This window comes from Bombina bombina, chromosome 11 (genome assembly GCF_027579735.1).
Source record: "Bombina bombina isolate aBomBom1 chromosome 11, aBomBom1.pri, whole genome shotgun sequence".
Lineage (NCBI taxonomy): Eukaryota > Metazoa > Chordata > Amphibia > Anura > Bombinatoridae > Bombina > Bombina bombina.
In genome coordinates, this window is record NC_069509.1 from 28,382,397 (window position 1) to 28,398,883 (window position 16,487).

At 38.2% G+C, this 16,487-nt stretch overlaps 1 protein-coding gene across 6 annotated transcripts in view; it reads left to right on the top strand.

Annotated features, from left to right (window-relative positions):
• The window catches only part of LOC128642401 (RING finger protein 112), a 135,324-nt gene that overhangs the window by 44,436 nt on the left and 74,401 nt on the right, over positions 1 to 16,487 (top strand). For all 6 annotated transcript variants that reach the window (XM_053695159.1, XM_053695164.1, XM_053695160.1 and 3 more), the window contains one exon: positions 13,444 to 13,581. In XM_053695159.1, the coding sequence (XP_053551134.1) occupies positions 13,444 to 13,581 (138 nt within the window). The remainder of the gene's footprint in view (positions 1 to 13,443; positions 13,582 to 16,487) is intronic.

A 16,487-nucleotide genomic window follows, 5' to 3' on the forward strand; every position in this document is an offset into this window, starting at 1 on the left:
CGTTATGGCTCGCTAATATCATGTACGTTATTTTCATCACTCACCTTTCATAGCGCTGCTATTACAGTTTTGAAAAAAAACGGCTTGCGCTGGCAATATGGTTGCGTTGAGCTCCATGCTTCACCCAAATAAAATCGGTGTTTTGACGTGCTTGTGTACGATTTCCCCATAGAAATCAATGGGGAGAGTCGGCTAAAAAAAAAGCCTAACACCTGCGATCGTGGAAACAAAAGCTCCGTAACGCAGCCCCATTGATGTCTATGGGGAAAGAAAAAGTTACGTTTAAACCTAACACCCTAACATAAAAACCCAGTCTAAACACCCCTAATCTACCGCTCCTAACATCGCCGCCACCTACATAATTTTATTAACCCCAATCTGCTGCCCCTATCATCGCCACCACCTACATAATTTTATTAACCCCTAATCTGCTGCCCCTAACATTGCCGCCACCTACATTACAGTTATTAACCTCTAATCTGCCGCCCCCAATGTCGCCTCCACTATACTAAAGTTATTAACCCCTAAACATCTGGCCTCCAACATCACTAACACTAAATAAATATATTAACCCCTAAACCTAACCCTAACGTAACCCTAAGCGTAACCCTAACGTAACCCTAAGTCTAACACCCCCCTAACTTAAATATAATAAAATTAAATCTAAATAAAACTTACAATTATTACCTTAATAATTCCTATTTAAAACTAAATACAAACTTACCTGTAAAATAAAACCTAAGCTAGCTACAATATAACTAATAGTTACATTGTAGCTATCTTAGGTTTTATTTTTATTTCACAGGTAAGTTTGTATTTATTTTAACTAGGTAGACTAGTTAGTAAACAGTTACACTAACACCTAACATTACAATAAAATTAAATAAATTAAATTAAAAAAATACATTTATCTAAATTACAACCCCCCCCCCACTAAATTACACAAAATAAAAAACAAAATTATCAAAAATAAAACTGAATTACTCCTATTCTAATAGCCCTATCAAAATAAAAAAGCCCCCCCAAAATAAAAAAAACCTAGCCTACACTAAACTACCAATGCCCCAAAGAAATCAGCTCTTTTACCTGTAAAAAAAAAATATAAGCAACCCCCCCACAGTAAAACCCACCACCCACACAACCAAACCCCCCAAATAAAAACCTATCTAAATAAACCTAAGCTAACCATTGCCCTGAAAAGGGCATTTGGATGGGCATTGCCCTTAATAGGGCATTTAGCTCTTTTACTGCCCAAACCCTAAGCTAAAAATGAAAACCCACTCAATAAACCCTTAAAAAAACTAACACTAACCCCCAACGATCCACTTACAGTTTTCGAAGACTGGACATCTATCCTCATCCAAGCGGCAGAAGTCCTCATTGAAGTCGGCAGAAGTCTTCATCCAAGTGGGCCGAAGTCCTCATCTAAGCCGGCAGAACCCCCAACGAAGCGGGCAGAAGTCTTCATCTAAGCAGGCAGAAGTCTTCATCCAGACAGCATCTTCTATCTTCATCCATCCGGCCCGGAGCAAGTCCATCTTCAAGACATCCGGCGTGGAGCATCCTCTTCTTCCGATGTTCAACGTAGAAGTTTCCCTTTAAGGTACGCCATCCAAGATGGCGTCCCTTACATTCCGATTGGCTGATAGAATTCTATCAGCCGATAGGAATTAAAGGGGATTGAGCTGATTGAGCTGATTGATTAGCTGATTGATTAGATCAGCCAATAGGATTGAGCTTGCATTCTATTGGCTGATTGGATTAGCCAATAGGATGAAAGCTCAATCCTATTGGCTGATTGCAACAGCCAATAGGATTTTTTCCCCTTTAATTCCTATTTGGCTGCCATCTTGGATGACGTACCTTAAAGGGAAACTTCATTCTACATTGACCATCGGAAGAAGAAGATGCTCTGCGGCGGATGTCTTGAAGATGGACCCGCTACGTGCCAGATGGATGAAGATAGAAGATGCCGTCTGGATGAAGACTTCTGCCGGCTTAGATGAGGACTTCGGCCCGCTTGGATGAAGACTTCTGCCGGCTTTGATGAGGACTTCTGCCGCTTGGATGAGGATAGATGTCCAGTCTTCGAAAACTGTAAGTGGATCGATGGGGGTTAGTGTCAGGTTTTTTTTAAGGGTTTATTGGGTGAGTTTTAATTTTTAGCTTAGGGTTTGGGCAGTAAAAGAGCTAAATGCCCTTTTAAGGGCAATGCCCATCCAAATGCCCTTTTCAGGGCAACGGTTAGCTTAGGTTTATTTAGATAGGTTTTTATTTGGGGGGTTTGGTTGTGTGGGTGGTGGGTTTTACTGTTGGGGGGTTGTTTGTATTTTTTTTACAGGTAAAAGAGCTGATTTCTTTGGCAGTTTAGTGTAGGCTAGGTTTTTTTTATTTTGGGGGGACTTTTTTATTTTGATAGGGCTATTAAATTAGGAGTAATTCATTTTTATTTTTGATAAGTTAGTTTTTTATTTTGTGTAATTTAGTGTTTATTTTTTTGGTAATTTAGATAAATGTATTTTATTAATTTATTTTATTTTATTGTAATGTTAGGTTTTAGCGTAAGGCAGGTTAGGTTTTATTTTACAGATAACTTTGTATTTATTTTAACTAGGTAGTTATTAAATAGTTAATAACTATTTACTAACTAGTCTACCTAGTTAAAATAAATACAAACTTACCTGTGAAATAAAACTAAAACCTAAGATAGATACAATGTAACTATTAGTTATTTTGTAGCTAGCTTAGGTTTTATTTTATCGGTCAGTTTGTATTTAGTTTTAAATAGGAATTATTTAAGTAATAATTGTATGTTTTATTTAGATTTATTTTAATTATATTTAAGTTAGGGGTTGTTAGGGCTAGGGTTAGACTTAGGCTTAGGGTTATGTTAGGGTTAGGGTTACGTTAGGGTTAGGTTTAGGGGTTAATATATTTATATGTAGTTATGTGGGAGGCCAGAGGTTTAGGGGTTAATAATTTATTTTAGTATATTTCGTTGTGGGGGGCTTGCGGTTTAGGGGTTAATAGGTTTATTATAGCGGAGGTGTGGGCGGACGTCAGATTAGGGGTTAATAATATTTAAATAGTGTTTGCGATGCGGGAGGGCAGCAGTTTAGGGGTTAATAATTTTATTATAGTGGTGACAATGTTGGGAAGCGGCAGAATAGGGGTTAATAATTTTTTTAAGTGGCGGCGATGTCCAGAGCGGCAGATTAGGGGTTAATAATTGTATTTTAGTGTTTGCGAAGCGGGAGGGCCTCGGTTTAGGGGTTAATAGGTAGTTTATGGGTGTTAGTGTACTTTGTAACACTTTAGTTATGAGTTTTATGTAACAGCTTTGTAGCATAAAACTCATAACTACTGACTTTAGATGGCTGTACGGATCTTGTCATTTTAGGCTGTAACGCTCACCGTTTGGCCTCACAGCAAAATTTGTAATAGCAGCGCTATGGAAGTCCCATTGAGAAAAGACTTTTCTTAAAGTGCGGTACTGACGTTGTGTGACGGCCATAAAGGTGTGCAGTACAGCTATTCTGACAAGACTTGTAATAGCGGCGTTAAGGAAAAAGCATCATTATGGGCCATAACGATGCTTTTTGAGTCATAACGCAAAACTCGTAATCTAGCTGCTAGTATGCACTAAAAGTCATAAAAAGCACGCATCAAAATGCCAATTTAAGTTATGCAGTAAAATACTTATTTGGTAAACGAGAAAAAATGTATAAAGTATTATCTGTACAAATGATATTTAAAGTAAAAGGGAATATAAAATCATACTAAAAAGAACAAAATTGAAAGAAGGGACATGCATTTGTTTCATTCTGTAATAAAAATGTGTTTTGTTTCAGCTAAACCTATATCTAATTAATGCCCTAACTAATTTTAAAGAATAATGAATGTAATTCATGAGTATATATTTTATTATTCTTTAAATTAGGTGTATTACTTGCTCGTAGCCCACTAGGGAGCCGCGCTTGTCCCCTTCTTTGTCACAGACTCCAGGGCTGTGCTATTGCTCCTATTAGCACGGATCCACAACGGATTCCACCTTTACAGACTCCAGGGCTGTGCAAATATTAGAGTGGTTTCCCAGCACGCTACAGGTACATTCTCCTTTAGCACAGGAGGGGTTGTGCTAATTCCAACCTTCTTTACAGACTCCATGGCTGTGCTAATACTATTATTAGATCGGATCCCCAGCGCACTACAGCTACATTCTTCTTTAGCGCAAGTGGGGAGTTGTGCTTATCCAACCTTCTTTACTTAGTCCAGGGCTGGGCTAATACTCCTATTAGCGCGGATCTCCAGCGCGCTACAGGTACATTCTCCTTTAGTGCAATTGAGGGGTTGTGCAACTCCAGGGCTGTGCTAATGCTCCTATTAGCGCGGATCTCCAGCGCGCTACAGGTACATTCTCCTTTAGCACAGGAGGGGTTGTGCTAATTCCAACCTTCTTTACAGACTCCAGGGCTGTGCTAATACTATTATTAGATCGGATCCCCAGCACGCTACAGGTACATTCTGTTTTAGTGCCAGTGGGGGGTTGTGCTTATTCCAACCTTCTTTACAGACTCCAGGGCTGTGCTAATACTAATATTAGATCGGATCCCCAGCACGCTACAGGTACATTCTATTTTAGTGCCAGTGGGGGGTTGTGCTAATTCCAACCTTCTTTACAGACTCCAGGGCTGTGCTAATACTAATATTAGATCAGATCCCCAGCACGCTACAGGTACATTCTGTTTTAGTGCCAGTGGGGGGTTGTGCTAATTCCAACCTTCTTTACAGAGTCAGCGGCAGCGCTAATAGGTAGGGATCCACGCTAATCGGAGCATTAGAGCAGCCCTAGAGTCTATGAAGATAAAGAGGATTAACATGGCTCCCCAGAGCGCTACAGGTAAGTGTCAAAGGTGAGAGGAGTAGAGAGCATTTACATTTGATTTTAATGAAAATGAATGTAAATGTTGACGAATATTCCATATTCAGTTTGTTTTAAAATAACAGAATACAGAATAGTGCAGAACAGAGAATGATTAATCTGAAACAAATTATTCAGTAGTGCACAGGTTTGAATGTAAAATGAGTTGGGCATCCTCGGCGAGTGGGCTGAACTAGGGTGTCCCTTGGACATGTCTGAGGCCCTCTCAAAGCATGTTACACCTGCACATCTTGTTTTATTTCACCAAATGTAAGGTTGCAAGGTTGTCACAAAATACACTATATAAAATAAATAAAAAAGACATGTATGTGAAACTAGAAGCAAATACAAGTTAAACACACTTCAATTTGATTTATATTTGCTTCAAAAATAATTTTTCAGTGCCAGGTGCTCCCTGTCACATTGGCTGTTCCCTGTTAGATTCTCTGTTTTAGCTTGTCACTCACCAGGACTTACAGTTTCAACCCTTTATTATTTTTGTGAAGTCTGACCATGTAAGGGTCACATGATGATTTCACTCCATGCTGGTGAGTTTTGATGATTGAACCCTGAGTGAGCCAGAGAAAGATAGCAACATTCATTGAGTAAACCAGCTTTGTCTTTATCTACAGTTGCATCATATCACATACAGTTTGTTCTCTTATGTGTCCATATCGTATCTACTTAAAGGTAGGAGTAGAATATATTAGGGTAGAATAGGTATACACGAACAGCCTAAGGAATGTGTGAAAGGGTTTAATCAGAAGGAGAGACTACACATACAGAACAGGTCACAATAGCAAACAACCAATAAGAGGATCAGTTACACAGCTCATGTGGTTCCACCTCCAAAACTGAAACTGTATTGTGGGTAATCTGGCCACAGTCTTGCTGCAATGAGATCACCAACCAGAGTCTATAGGATGCTATGTTATGGGCATTGATCTTGAGTATGACAGTTAGATCCTTAAATGCCAATTCTGCAACACTTTGCTACATGGTAGCACAATTAATTAGTAGGCATTTAAAAGACCCTTATGTGTAAGGAACTAGCTAGTTCAATTAGAAATAAAAGTCCAGCATCTGTGTAAGTAAAAGCAAATGGTGCAACTCTGCACCAAAGCCCTCACATCAATAAAGTTCCAGAAAGCAGAAGCGCTCCAATCTGTTTCAAATAAAAGCTTCTTTTGTTCAAGCTCCATAGTAGAAACCTACTGACTGTTTGCACTATTGAGCTTGAATAAAATAATCTTTGTGGTGCTTCTGCTTTTTGGAACTTTATTTAAGGAACTAGCTAGTACTGAACCCCCCCAAAAACTGTTTCTATTCTTAGTCTGAGATGCTCATCCCTATGTATAATATCATCATGTAAGGAGACATTTCTTGCATTCAACAGTTTCACTAATTCTAAAACTTTCTAAGCAGAGAATAGAAACACGTTACTCAACTGATTGTGGTTGCTATCTCAGGAAAACAGAACACTTTGAAAATGAAGGTGTTCTGCAATGCTAGACTTGTATAAGGCAGTCAGATGTGAGGTTCCATAACATCTGTTGACACGGAGGCATCAGTGCTTCCAGGACCTGGTTATAAAAGTGGAAATTTATTATTAGTTATTTATAAAGCTCAACATTTCACGCAGTGCTATACAAATTTCCATCACATTCATAAGTATATAATACCATACAATACTTATAATGACAGATTACATAGGGTATGTTACCTATATTACAATAATCACTTTGACTGCTGTACAAACGTGTATACAACACTTACACTAACAAAATGAAACAAAAATAGTGCCCTGTACTTGCGCATAATCAGTATCAGATGCATTTTCATACTAAGTGACCTAATGCAGATGACAAAAAGATGTTGTCATGGGGGGGCACTTTTATAGATGATCCAAACACTCACACAGGCTTCACAGCACAATGACAGCAACACTGTTTAAAAAACAGTAATATTTATTTGCAGAATACAGATCCAACAGCAACGTTTTGGGTTCTCAACCCTTAGTCATGCTATACATTGTATCCAACTCTTAATGCCTTTATATATCATCCTCTTTACCAACAAGTATTTCATAAAAATCTTAATCACACGCCATCTAGTGGCTCCTAAAATGTATCACATTGGTAATGCAAATCATTCACATATATACATACACAGAGACATTTAAAGAAAATCAGACCTATCATAATCCTTATTCATCCCATTGGGTTTGAGTGCGTTTAGGGTAGATATCCAAAATAACTCCCTTCTCTGTAACAACAATTCCCTATTATCCCCCTCCTAGATCTTTTCACATGATCAATTATTTTCCATCTTAACTGACTAACAGAATGTTTAGCCTCCAAGGAATTGGAGGATACAGGGGCATCTTTATTCCCACATCTAATATTGAATTTGTCTTCCCTTATGCAATCACTTGCTCTCCTAGTAGTTTCTCCAATATAGATCTTTGAACACGGGCATTTAAAGGGACAGTATACACTTATTTTCATATAACTGCATGTAATTGACACTACTATAAAGAATAAGATGCACAAATACTGATATAAAAATCCAGTTTAAAACTGTTTAAAAACTTACTTCGAAGCTCTGTTTAGCTCTGTTGAAAAGGTAGCTGGAAAGCCCACTGCAAGTGGGAAATAAGACACTCCCCCCTCCCCCTTCTTTTGCATATGAAAAGACCCTTTACACAAACAGGAGCAAGCTGGAGAAGGTAGCTGACGGTATTGTCATAAAACTTTGAGGCTTGGTTAGGAGTCTGAAAATCAGAGCAATGTTATTTAAAAATAAGCAAAACTATACATAAAAAAACCCAAAAAGCTTTATGGGCTATATAAATAGATCATCTACAAAACATTTATGCAAAGAAAAAAATGAGTTTATAATGTCCCTTTAATTAAATAAATAATGTAGCTAGAACTACAAGTAAAGTAATCTCTTATTTTGTAGATCTTGCCAGATCTAGGGTGTATAAAGGTGGCCCCTTTAATCATTGAATTGCAGCTGCAACAACCTAGACATGGATACAATCCCAAATCTTTTCTAGTTATGTATCCTCATGGGGAATTTTGAAGAAAAATTTGTCTATGAGAATCCGTTGTATTTACAGTTTGGAGCCACATGGTGGCGCTTTATTGATGACGTGTTTGGCATTTGGGGTGCAACATTGACTCACTTCATAAATTTGTAAAATAACTAAATGAATCTACAAATAGCATTAAATTCACTTTGACTTGGCATGAAACATTAGTTGGGTTTTGTTAGATACCAAAGTGGTAAGAGAGGGAAATAATTTGGTTTGTGATATCCACACTAAAGATACAGACAGGAATAATCTCCTCCACTATGATAGTTTTCATCCTGAGAGGTTGCTTAACTCTTTACCTAGGAGCCAGCTTATAAGGATCAAAATGATTGTTAATCAGGAAGAGACATTGCAGACTAGACTGTGTGAGATGGGGAATACATTCTTGGCTAGGGCTTACCCAGAAAGTGTTATAATGAAGGAAATTGAGGAGGTAATCAGGATCCCTAGAGTAGCCTTGCTTAAAAAGAATAAGAATATAAAGATGATGGGTTAGTATTGGTCTCGAGATATGGCCACCACAGTAAGAAATTAAGAAAAATTATAAACAGACATTGGCACATTCTGAGAGAGTGCAATCCAGATATAAAGAGTTTTCAACAAATCTCTATGATGGCATTTAAAAGAAATCGTAACCTTAAGGACTTATTTGTACAAACAGATATAGGGGGCTCTAAGAAAACAGGATATGGATACACAACTAGAAAAAAATTGGGATATTATCCATGTCTAGGTTGTTGCAGCTGTAATTTAATGATTAAAAGGGCCACCTTTATACACCCTAGATCTGGCAAGATCTACAAAATAAGAGATTACTTTACTTGTAGTTCTAGCAACATTATTTATTTAATTAGGTGCCCGTGTCCCAAGATCTATATTGGAGGGACTACTAGGAGAGCAAGTGATCGCATAAGGGAACACAAATCCAATATTAGATGTGGGAATAAAGATGCCTCTGTATCCTCCCATTTCTTGGGGATTAACCATTTTGTTAAAGGGACACAAAACCCATGAAACAATTGACCTCCAATAGCCAGATCACTATAAATATGTGCATTTTGTAATTACAATAGCGCTTCATATATTAACCGTTTTTTAGTTATGAATTTTTATTGATTTCCGAATCCACTGACCGGCAATAATTTTTAATCCTCCAATCCACATCGCTAACTCCAGTTATCAAGATGGCAAATTTTCTTCGCCATGCTCATGTGCGATTTAACCTTCTCATCATAACAGACATCACTGCAGGAAAACATGCAGACCAGTATGATCTATGGGTAATTTTTATGGGTAAATGAAGAGTCGTACGCATATGCGCATGCGTGGGTAAACAAATCGATATGCGCATAGTCAGAAGAATGCTAAATAATGAGATGCAAACATTTTAATTTCTATTGGTAAGTTTGTCAGATTGTGCGCCTCCCATATTTGAGGGTTGTCTGATGTTATGTAATATCCGAAAATAAAAATTAATTATTCTCAAGTTTAGAAGCTTCATTACAAGCAGCAAATAGGTATGTTATAATATTTATACATGCAAAATTTCATATTTGTGGTCTGTTGGTGCAAAAAATTTGAAAGTTTTGGAATTCTTTAAGATGGGAAATAATTGATCAAGTGAAAAGATCTAGGAGGGGGATAATAGGGAATTTTTGTTACAGAGAAGGAAGTTATTTTGGATATCTACCCTAATCGCACTCAAACCCGATGGGATGAATAAGGATTATGATAGGTCTGTTTTTCTTTAAATTTCTCTGTGTATGTATATATGTGAAAGATTTGCATTACCAATGTGATACATTTTAGGAGCCACTAGGAGGCGTGTGATTAAGACTTTGATGAAATGCACTTGTTGGTAAAGGGGATGATATATAAAGGCAATAAGAGGTGGAAACAATGTATAGCATGACTAAGGGTTGAGAGCCCTAAACGTTGCTGCTGGATTCTGTTGGATCTGTATTCTGCAAATAAATATTACTGTTTTTTAAACATTGTTGCTGTGAAGCCTGTGTGAGTGTTTGGATACTTTTTGAGGCAAGCAGTGAGCCTCTGCTTCTACGTGCACTCTGCATATAAGGAGATTGCTGATATTGTATATCGGCTTATTTTTATAGATGATCTCAGCCCCCCTCAGCAATTGAGGCCTTTACAAGGTAGCTGAGCAGTTCATTGGTAGAATCTGGGGCTGTCACCATACATGGGTGTGGCGATGTCACCAAGCTCCTGAACCCCAGAGACTCTGAGCTGCTTCAGTAAGAAACTGAACGAGGGGAAAAGTATTAAAAAAAAACAACTCAATCTTAACTCTTTAAGGCCAAGAAAACCCCAATACCTACTGTTTAAAAAGGCAATTGTCAATTCTTTTAAAAATAGTGCGTCTTAGTGGTAGAAAGTTTATGTGCATATTTAAAAACTAAATAAATACATAAAAAAACATTTTGCAGGATAGGGGTCTCTAGGTTTTAAAGCCCAGACGCCCCTCTTTAAATGAACATTTATTTACTCCAGGTGATCACTATTGCCACTGTGATCATGTCGGGCCCCATTACATATGCAGTGTTGCCCGCAAAAGCCGGCAACGCCGGTTTTTGCACAGTTTTGGTATCCTATATACAGAGCCGCATATAAATGCGGCACGTATATTTCACCCATTGCCCGCAATTTTTACTCTAGGATTTGTCCTACCAACTAATTGTGACTTTTCTAAGTGAAAAAGTAGACAGAAAAAAGGGGAGATATTTTAAGTGACTTCAGTTTATCTCATGAAAAACTTATTCTCTCTTATGTAACTCTGATGTGTTTCAAATCAAACAGCGATATTAAAGATACAGATGTCTGAGAGTCTATGACATCCGATATAATATTTTGATCCTTGTGATTATACTATAAAAAGGTGTCTACCTTAAGGTAATAATTTGTCTGTAAATATAGACAATTCAAATGTGGACAGTTAAATGCTATTTGTGAAGCGTGTCTCTATTTTCTGAGAGATAAGGTGATGTGAAACGATGTCTTTTGTGGATGTGTGAAAAAAAGAAATATAAATTAAGTATATAGATAAATGGATGTGTTAGTAAGTGATGTAGATGGGTAGGTCAAAAAGGATCGTTCAATATAGATACAGTCTCATTTAATGAACTAAATAGCTCTATTAACATAAGATAGCATAAAATACATTAAATAAAAAATTGCACATAAACATATAAAATATAGGGACGTCTCCCTATGTGTAATTCCTTAGGTCAAATGTCCTAACAATAATGATGATATTTTAAAAGTGATAGTAACTTAATACAAATAGCCACCCTTTGGGTTAAATAGTTGTTTGGCAAAACGTTGTTTAGAAAAACGTAAGGTACCTTACTTGTGTCCGTTAAGAATCGGAAGTGTCTCTGAGTCACTGTAGCGCTTCTATGAGCGTCCTCCTATGTTTTGCTCTTTCGCGGCTTAATGTGAACAGGCGAACCTCCGTTTCCTATTGGTAGTTAGAGGTAACGCCTCTTTTTTGATAGGCTGTAGCGGTACGCTACATAGTTTTTCACCACTAGAGGGCATTCGTTCACGTTTCATATAGATAATATTGAGCTCATGCTCGTGAATTTACCATGGAGACAGCTCTGATTGGCTAAACTGCAAGTCTGTCAAAAGAACTGAAATAAGGGGGCAGTCTGCTGAGGCTTAGATACAAGGTAATTACAGAGGTAAAACGTGTATAATTATAACTGTGTTGGTTATGCAAAACTGGGGAATTGGTAATTAAGGGATTATCTATCTTTTTAAACAACAAAAATGCTGGTGTTGTCTGTCCCTTTAAGCTACAATTACAGAAAATAAAAAATAAAATTACCAAATTTTAAAAAATTATACCTAATCCCTATGAAAATAAAAAAGCCCCCCCAAAATAAAAACACCCCCTACTCTAATAAACTACTAGTAGCCCTTAAAAGGGCTTTTTGCAGGGCATTGCCCCAAGATAATCAGCTCTTTTACAAGAAAATACACAACCCCCCCAACAGTAAAACCCCCACTCACCAAACCCCCCCCCAAATAAAATAACCTAACACTAAAAACCCTAAACTACCCATTGCCCTGAAAAGGGCATTTGTTTGGCATTGCCCTTAAAAGGGCATTCAGCTCTTTTACTGCCCACTTTATCTAAATAAAATAAAATAAAAAAAAAAACCTGTAAAAAAATCCCTAAATTTAAGCCCCAGGTTGCTGCCGGTCCTGAAGTTCGGCTGAGAAGGTCCTGTTCCAGGCGGTGAAGTCTTCTTCCAAGCGACGACCTCTTCTTTCTTCTTCCTGGAACATCCTTTGCGGAGCGGAGCTGATGACTGGGGTTAGGTTAGGGGGGGGGGTTAGGGGCTAGGTTTATTGCGTTGTGGGCTTTAGCGGTTTAGGGGTTAATAGTTTAAATGGGTTTATTGCGTTGTGGGTTAATGGCAGATTAGGTGATAATAGTTTTAATAGGTAGTTTGCGATGTTGGGGTTGGCCGATATAGGGGTTAATAATTTAGTTATTACTTGCAGTGTGGATTTGATGGCGGATTTAGGGGTTAATAATTTAGTTATTACTTGCAGTGTGGGTTTGATGGCAGATATAAGGGTTAATAATTTAGTTAGGCTTATTGCGTTGTGGGGGGTTGTCGGTCTAGGGGTTAATACATTTATTATTAGTAGTGAGAGGGGGGATTGCGGATATAGGGGTTTTTACGTGTCAGGCTTATTTTTGGGAGGCGTGTTAGACTTTTACGGGAGATTTGTTATTTTCTATACTTTTCTTAGGTGCCAGCAGTTTCTAAAGTACCGTAAGTCACTGGCGACTCCAAAAATTCGTATTTACGCTCATTTCTGGACATTGCGAGTTTATCAGACTTACGGCGCTTTATGAGCTGCCGGCGGGGTATATGTAATACCCCGATGTGCAAGGTGAAATTACGGGCGGCACGGTTTGCGCCTGCGCCGTATATGTAATTGCGCCCCTCGCTATAAAATAAATGTCTATTTATTTGAGTAGACGCTCATGAGAGCCCCAATACTGAGATCAAAGTTATTTAGACTCGAGGGCCCTTTAGCTTATGACAGTAGAGTTTACAAAAAAAAAAACTCCAATGCCATTGTTTACAACTTTGTTTATTATATTTTTAACAAAAATAAGTACTTTTTTTTTCCCCACACCTTTCTGGTGTAGATTTCTCACATTAGGGAATATACATAAAATGATGGTATAATATGAATCTATTTAATAATAAAACAACAACAACAATATATAGTTTAGGTTCCATGATCAGCTCAGCATAGTGGTGTGAATGGGCACAGCAGCTAAAGGGTTAATTGGTTCTTAGATTTATTGTTTCTGGAGGATTTTGAATAAATTTGAAGGGAGGAATATAAGAGAGTAATTTTATTTTCTGTTTAGGAGAAGGGAGAACCTCTCAGCCTTGGACAAGATGATGAGCTGCTCCAGGGGTTCGAGTGGAGAGCTGGGGCAGACAGCATTACTAAGGGTGTATGGATCTGGAACAGGCCGTTTATACTGGATCACAACGGGCAGAAGGTAAATTGTTTGTTTGGGTCCTACTGCTTTAGCCTGTGAAGCACCTTATGTGATTATCATTGCAGCTTTACAGCAATCTGGATGTGCAGCCGGTATTGTGCTTAAAGGGATATGAAACCCAAGTTTTTTCTTTCATGATTCTCATAGAGCAGCAATTTTATGCAACTTTCTAATTTACTCCTATTTGTCTTCATTCTCTTGTTATCTATTTTTGAAAAGCAGCAATGCAAGCTTAGGAGCCGGCCTATTTTTAGGTTCAGCACTGTGGGTTGTGCTACATTTAGACACCAATCAGAAAGCTCTACCCAGGTGCTGAACCAAAAAAAAGCTTGCTCCTAAGCTTACGTTCCGGCTTTTCAAATAAAGATACCAAGAGAAGGAAGACAAATTGATAATAGGAGTAAATTAGAAAGTTGCTTAAAATTGCTGCTCCATCTAAATCATGAAAGATAACATAATTTATGTAAGAACTTACCTGATAAATTCATTTCTTTCATATTAGCAAGAGTCCATGAGCTAGTGACGTATGGGATACACATTCCTACCAGGAGGGGCAAAGTTTCCCAAACCTTAAAATGCCTATAAATACACCCCTCACCACACCCACAAATCAGTTTAACGAATAGCCAAGAAGTGGGGTGATAAGAAAAAAGTGCGAAAGCATATAAAATAAGGAATTGGAATAATTGTGCTTTATACAAACAAATCATAACCACCACAAAAAAGGGCGGGCCTCATGGACTCTTGCTAATATGAAAGAAATGAATTTATCAGGTAAGTTCTTACATAAATTATGTTTTCTTTCATGTAATTAGCAAGAGTCCATGAGCTAGTGACGTATGGGATAATGACTACCCAAGATGTGGATCTTTCCACGCAAGAGTCACTAGAGAGGGAGGGATAAAATAAAGACAGCCAATTCCTGCTGAAAATAATCCACACCCAAAATAAAGTTTAATGAAAAACATAAACAGAAGATTCAAACTGAAACCGCTGCCTGAAGTACTTTTCTACCAAAAACTGCTTCAGAAGAAGAAAATACATCAAAATGGTAGAATTTAGTAAAAGTATGCAAAGAGGACCAAGTTGCTGCTTTGCAAATCTGATCAACCGAAGCTTCATTCCTAAACGCCCAGGAAGTAGAAACTGACCTAGTAGAATGAGCTGTAATCCTTTGAGGCGGAGTTTTACCCGACTCGACATAGGCATGATGAATTAAAGATTTCAACCAAGATGCCAAAGAAATGGCAGAAGCTTTCTGGCCTTTTCTAGAACCGGAAAAGATAACAAATAGACTAGAAGTCTTTCGGAAAGACTTAGTAGCTTCAACATAATATTTCAAAGCTCTAACAACATCCAAAGAATGCAACGATTTCTCCTTAGAATTCTTAGGATTAGGACATAATGAAGGAACCACAATTTCTCTACTAATGTTGTTGGAATTCACAACCTTAGGTAAAAATTCAAAAGAAGTTCGCAACACCGCCTTATCCTGATGAAAAATCAGAAAAGGAGACTCACAAGAAAGAGCAGATAATTCAGAGACTCTTCTGGCAGAAGAGATCGCCAAAAGGAACAAAACTTTCCAAGAAAGTAATTTAATGTTCAGTGAATGCATAGGTTCAAACGGAGGAGCTTGAAGAGCCCCCAGAACCAAATTCAAACTCCAAGGAGGAGAAATTGACTTAATGACAGGTTTTATACGAACCAAAGCTTGTACAAAACAATGAATATCAGGAAGATTAGCAATCTTTCTGTGAAAAAGAACAGAAAGAGCAGAGATTTGTCCTTTCAAAGAACTTGCGGATAAACCTTTATCTAAACCATCCTGAAGAAACTGTAAAATTCTCGGAATTCTAAAAGAATGCCAAGAAAAATGATGAGAAAGACACCAAGAAATATAAGTCTTCCAGACTCTATAATATATCTCTCTGGATACAGATTTACGAGCCTGTAACATAGTATTAATCACAGAGTCAGAGAAACCTCTTTGACCAAGAATCAAGCGTTCAATCTCCATACCTTTAAATTTAAGGATTTGAGATCCTGATGGAAAAAAGGACCTTGCGACAGAAGGTCTGGTCTTAGCGGAAGAGTCCACGGATGGCAAGAGGCCATCCGGACAAGATCCGCATACCAAAACCTGTGAGGCCATGCCGGAGCTACCAGCAGAACAAACGAGCATTCCTTCAGAATCTTGGAGATTACTCTTGGAAGAAGAACTAGAGGCGGAAAGATATAGGCAGGATGATACTTCCAAGGAAGTGATAATGCATCCACTGCTTCCGCCTGAGGATCCCGGGATCTGGACAGATACCTGGGAAGTTTCTTGTTTAGATGAGACGCCATCAGATCTATTTCTGGAAGCTCCCACATTTGAACAATCTGAAGAAATACCTCTGGGTGAAGAGACCATTCGCCCGGATGCAACGTTTGGCGACTGAGATAATCCGCTTCCCAATTGTCTATACCTGGGATATGAACCGCAGAGATTAGACAGGAGCTGGATTCCGCCCAAACCAGAATTCGAGATACTTCTTTCATAGCCAGAGGACTGTGAGTCCCTCCTTGATGATTGATGTATGCCACAGTTGTGACATTGATCGGTAATCTCACCTTCTGAGATTCCCAAACTCCTTGTGCCGTCAGAGATCCCCACACAGCTCCCCAACCTGTGAGACTTGCATCTGTTGAAATTACAGTCCAGGTCGGAAGAACAAAAGAAGCCCCCTGAATTAAACGATGGTGATCTGTCCACCACGTTAGAGAGTGTCGTACAATCGGTTTTAAAGATATTAATTGAGATATCTTTGTGTAATCCCTGCACCATTGATTCAGCATACAGAGCTGAAGAGGTCGCATGTGAAAACGAGCAAAGGGGATCGCGTCCGATGCAGCAGTCATAA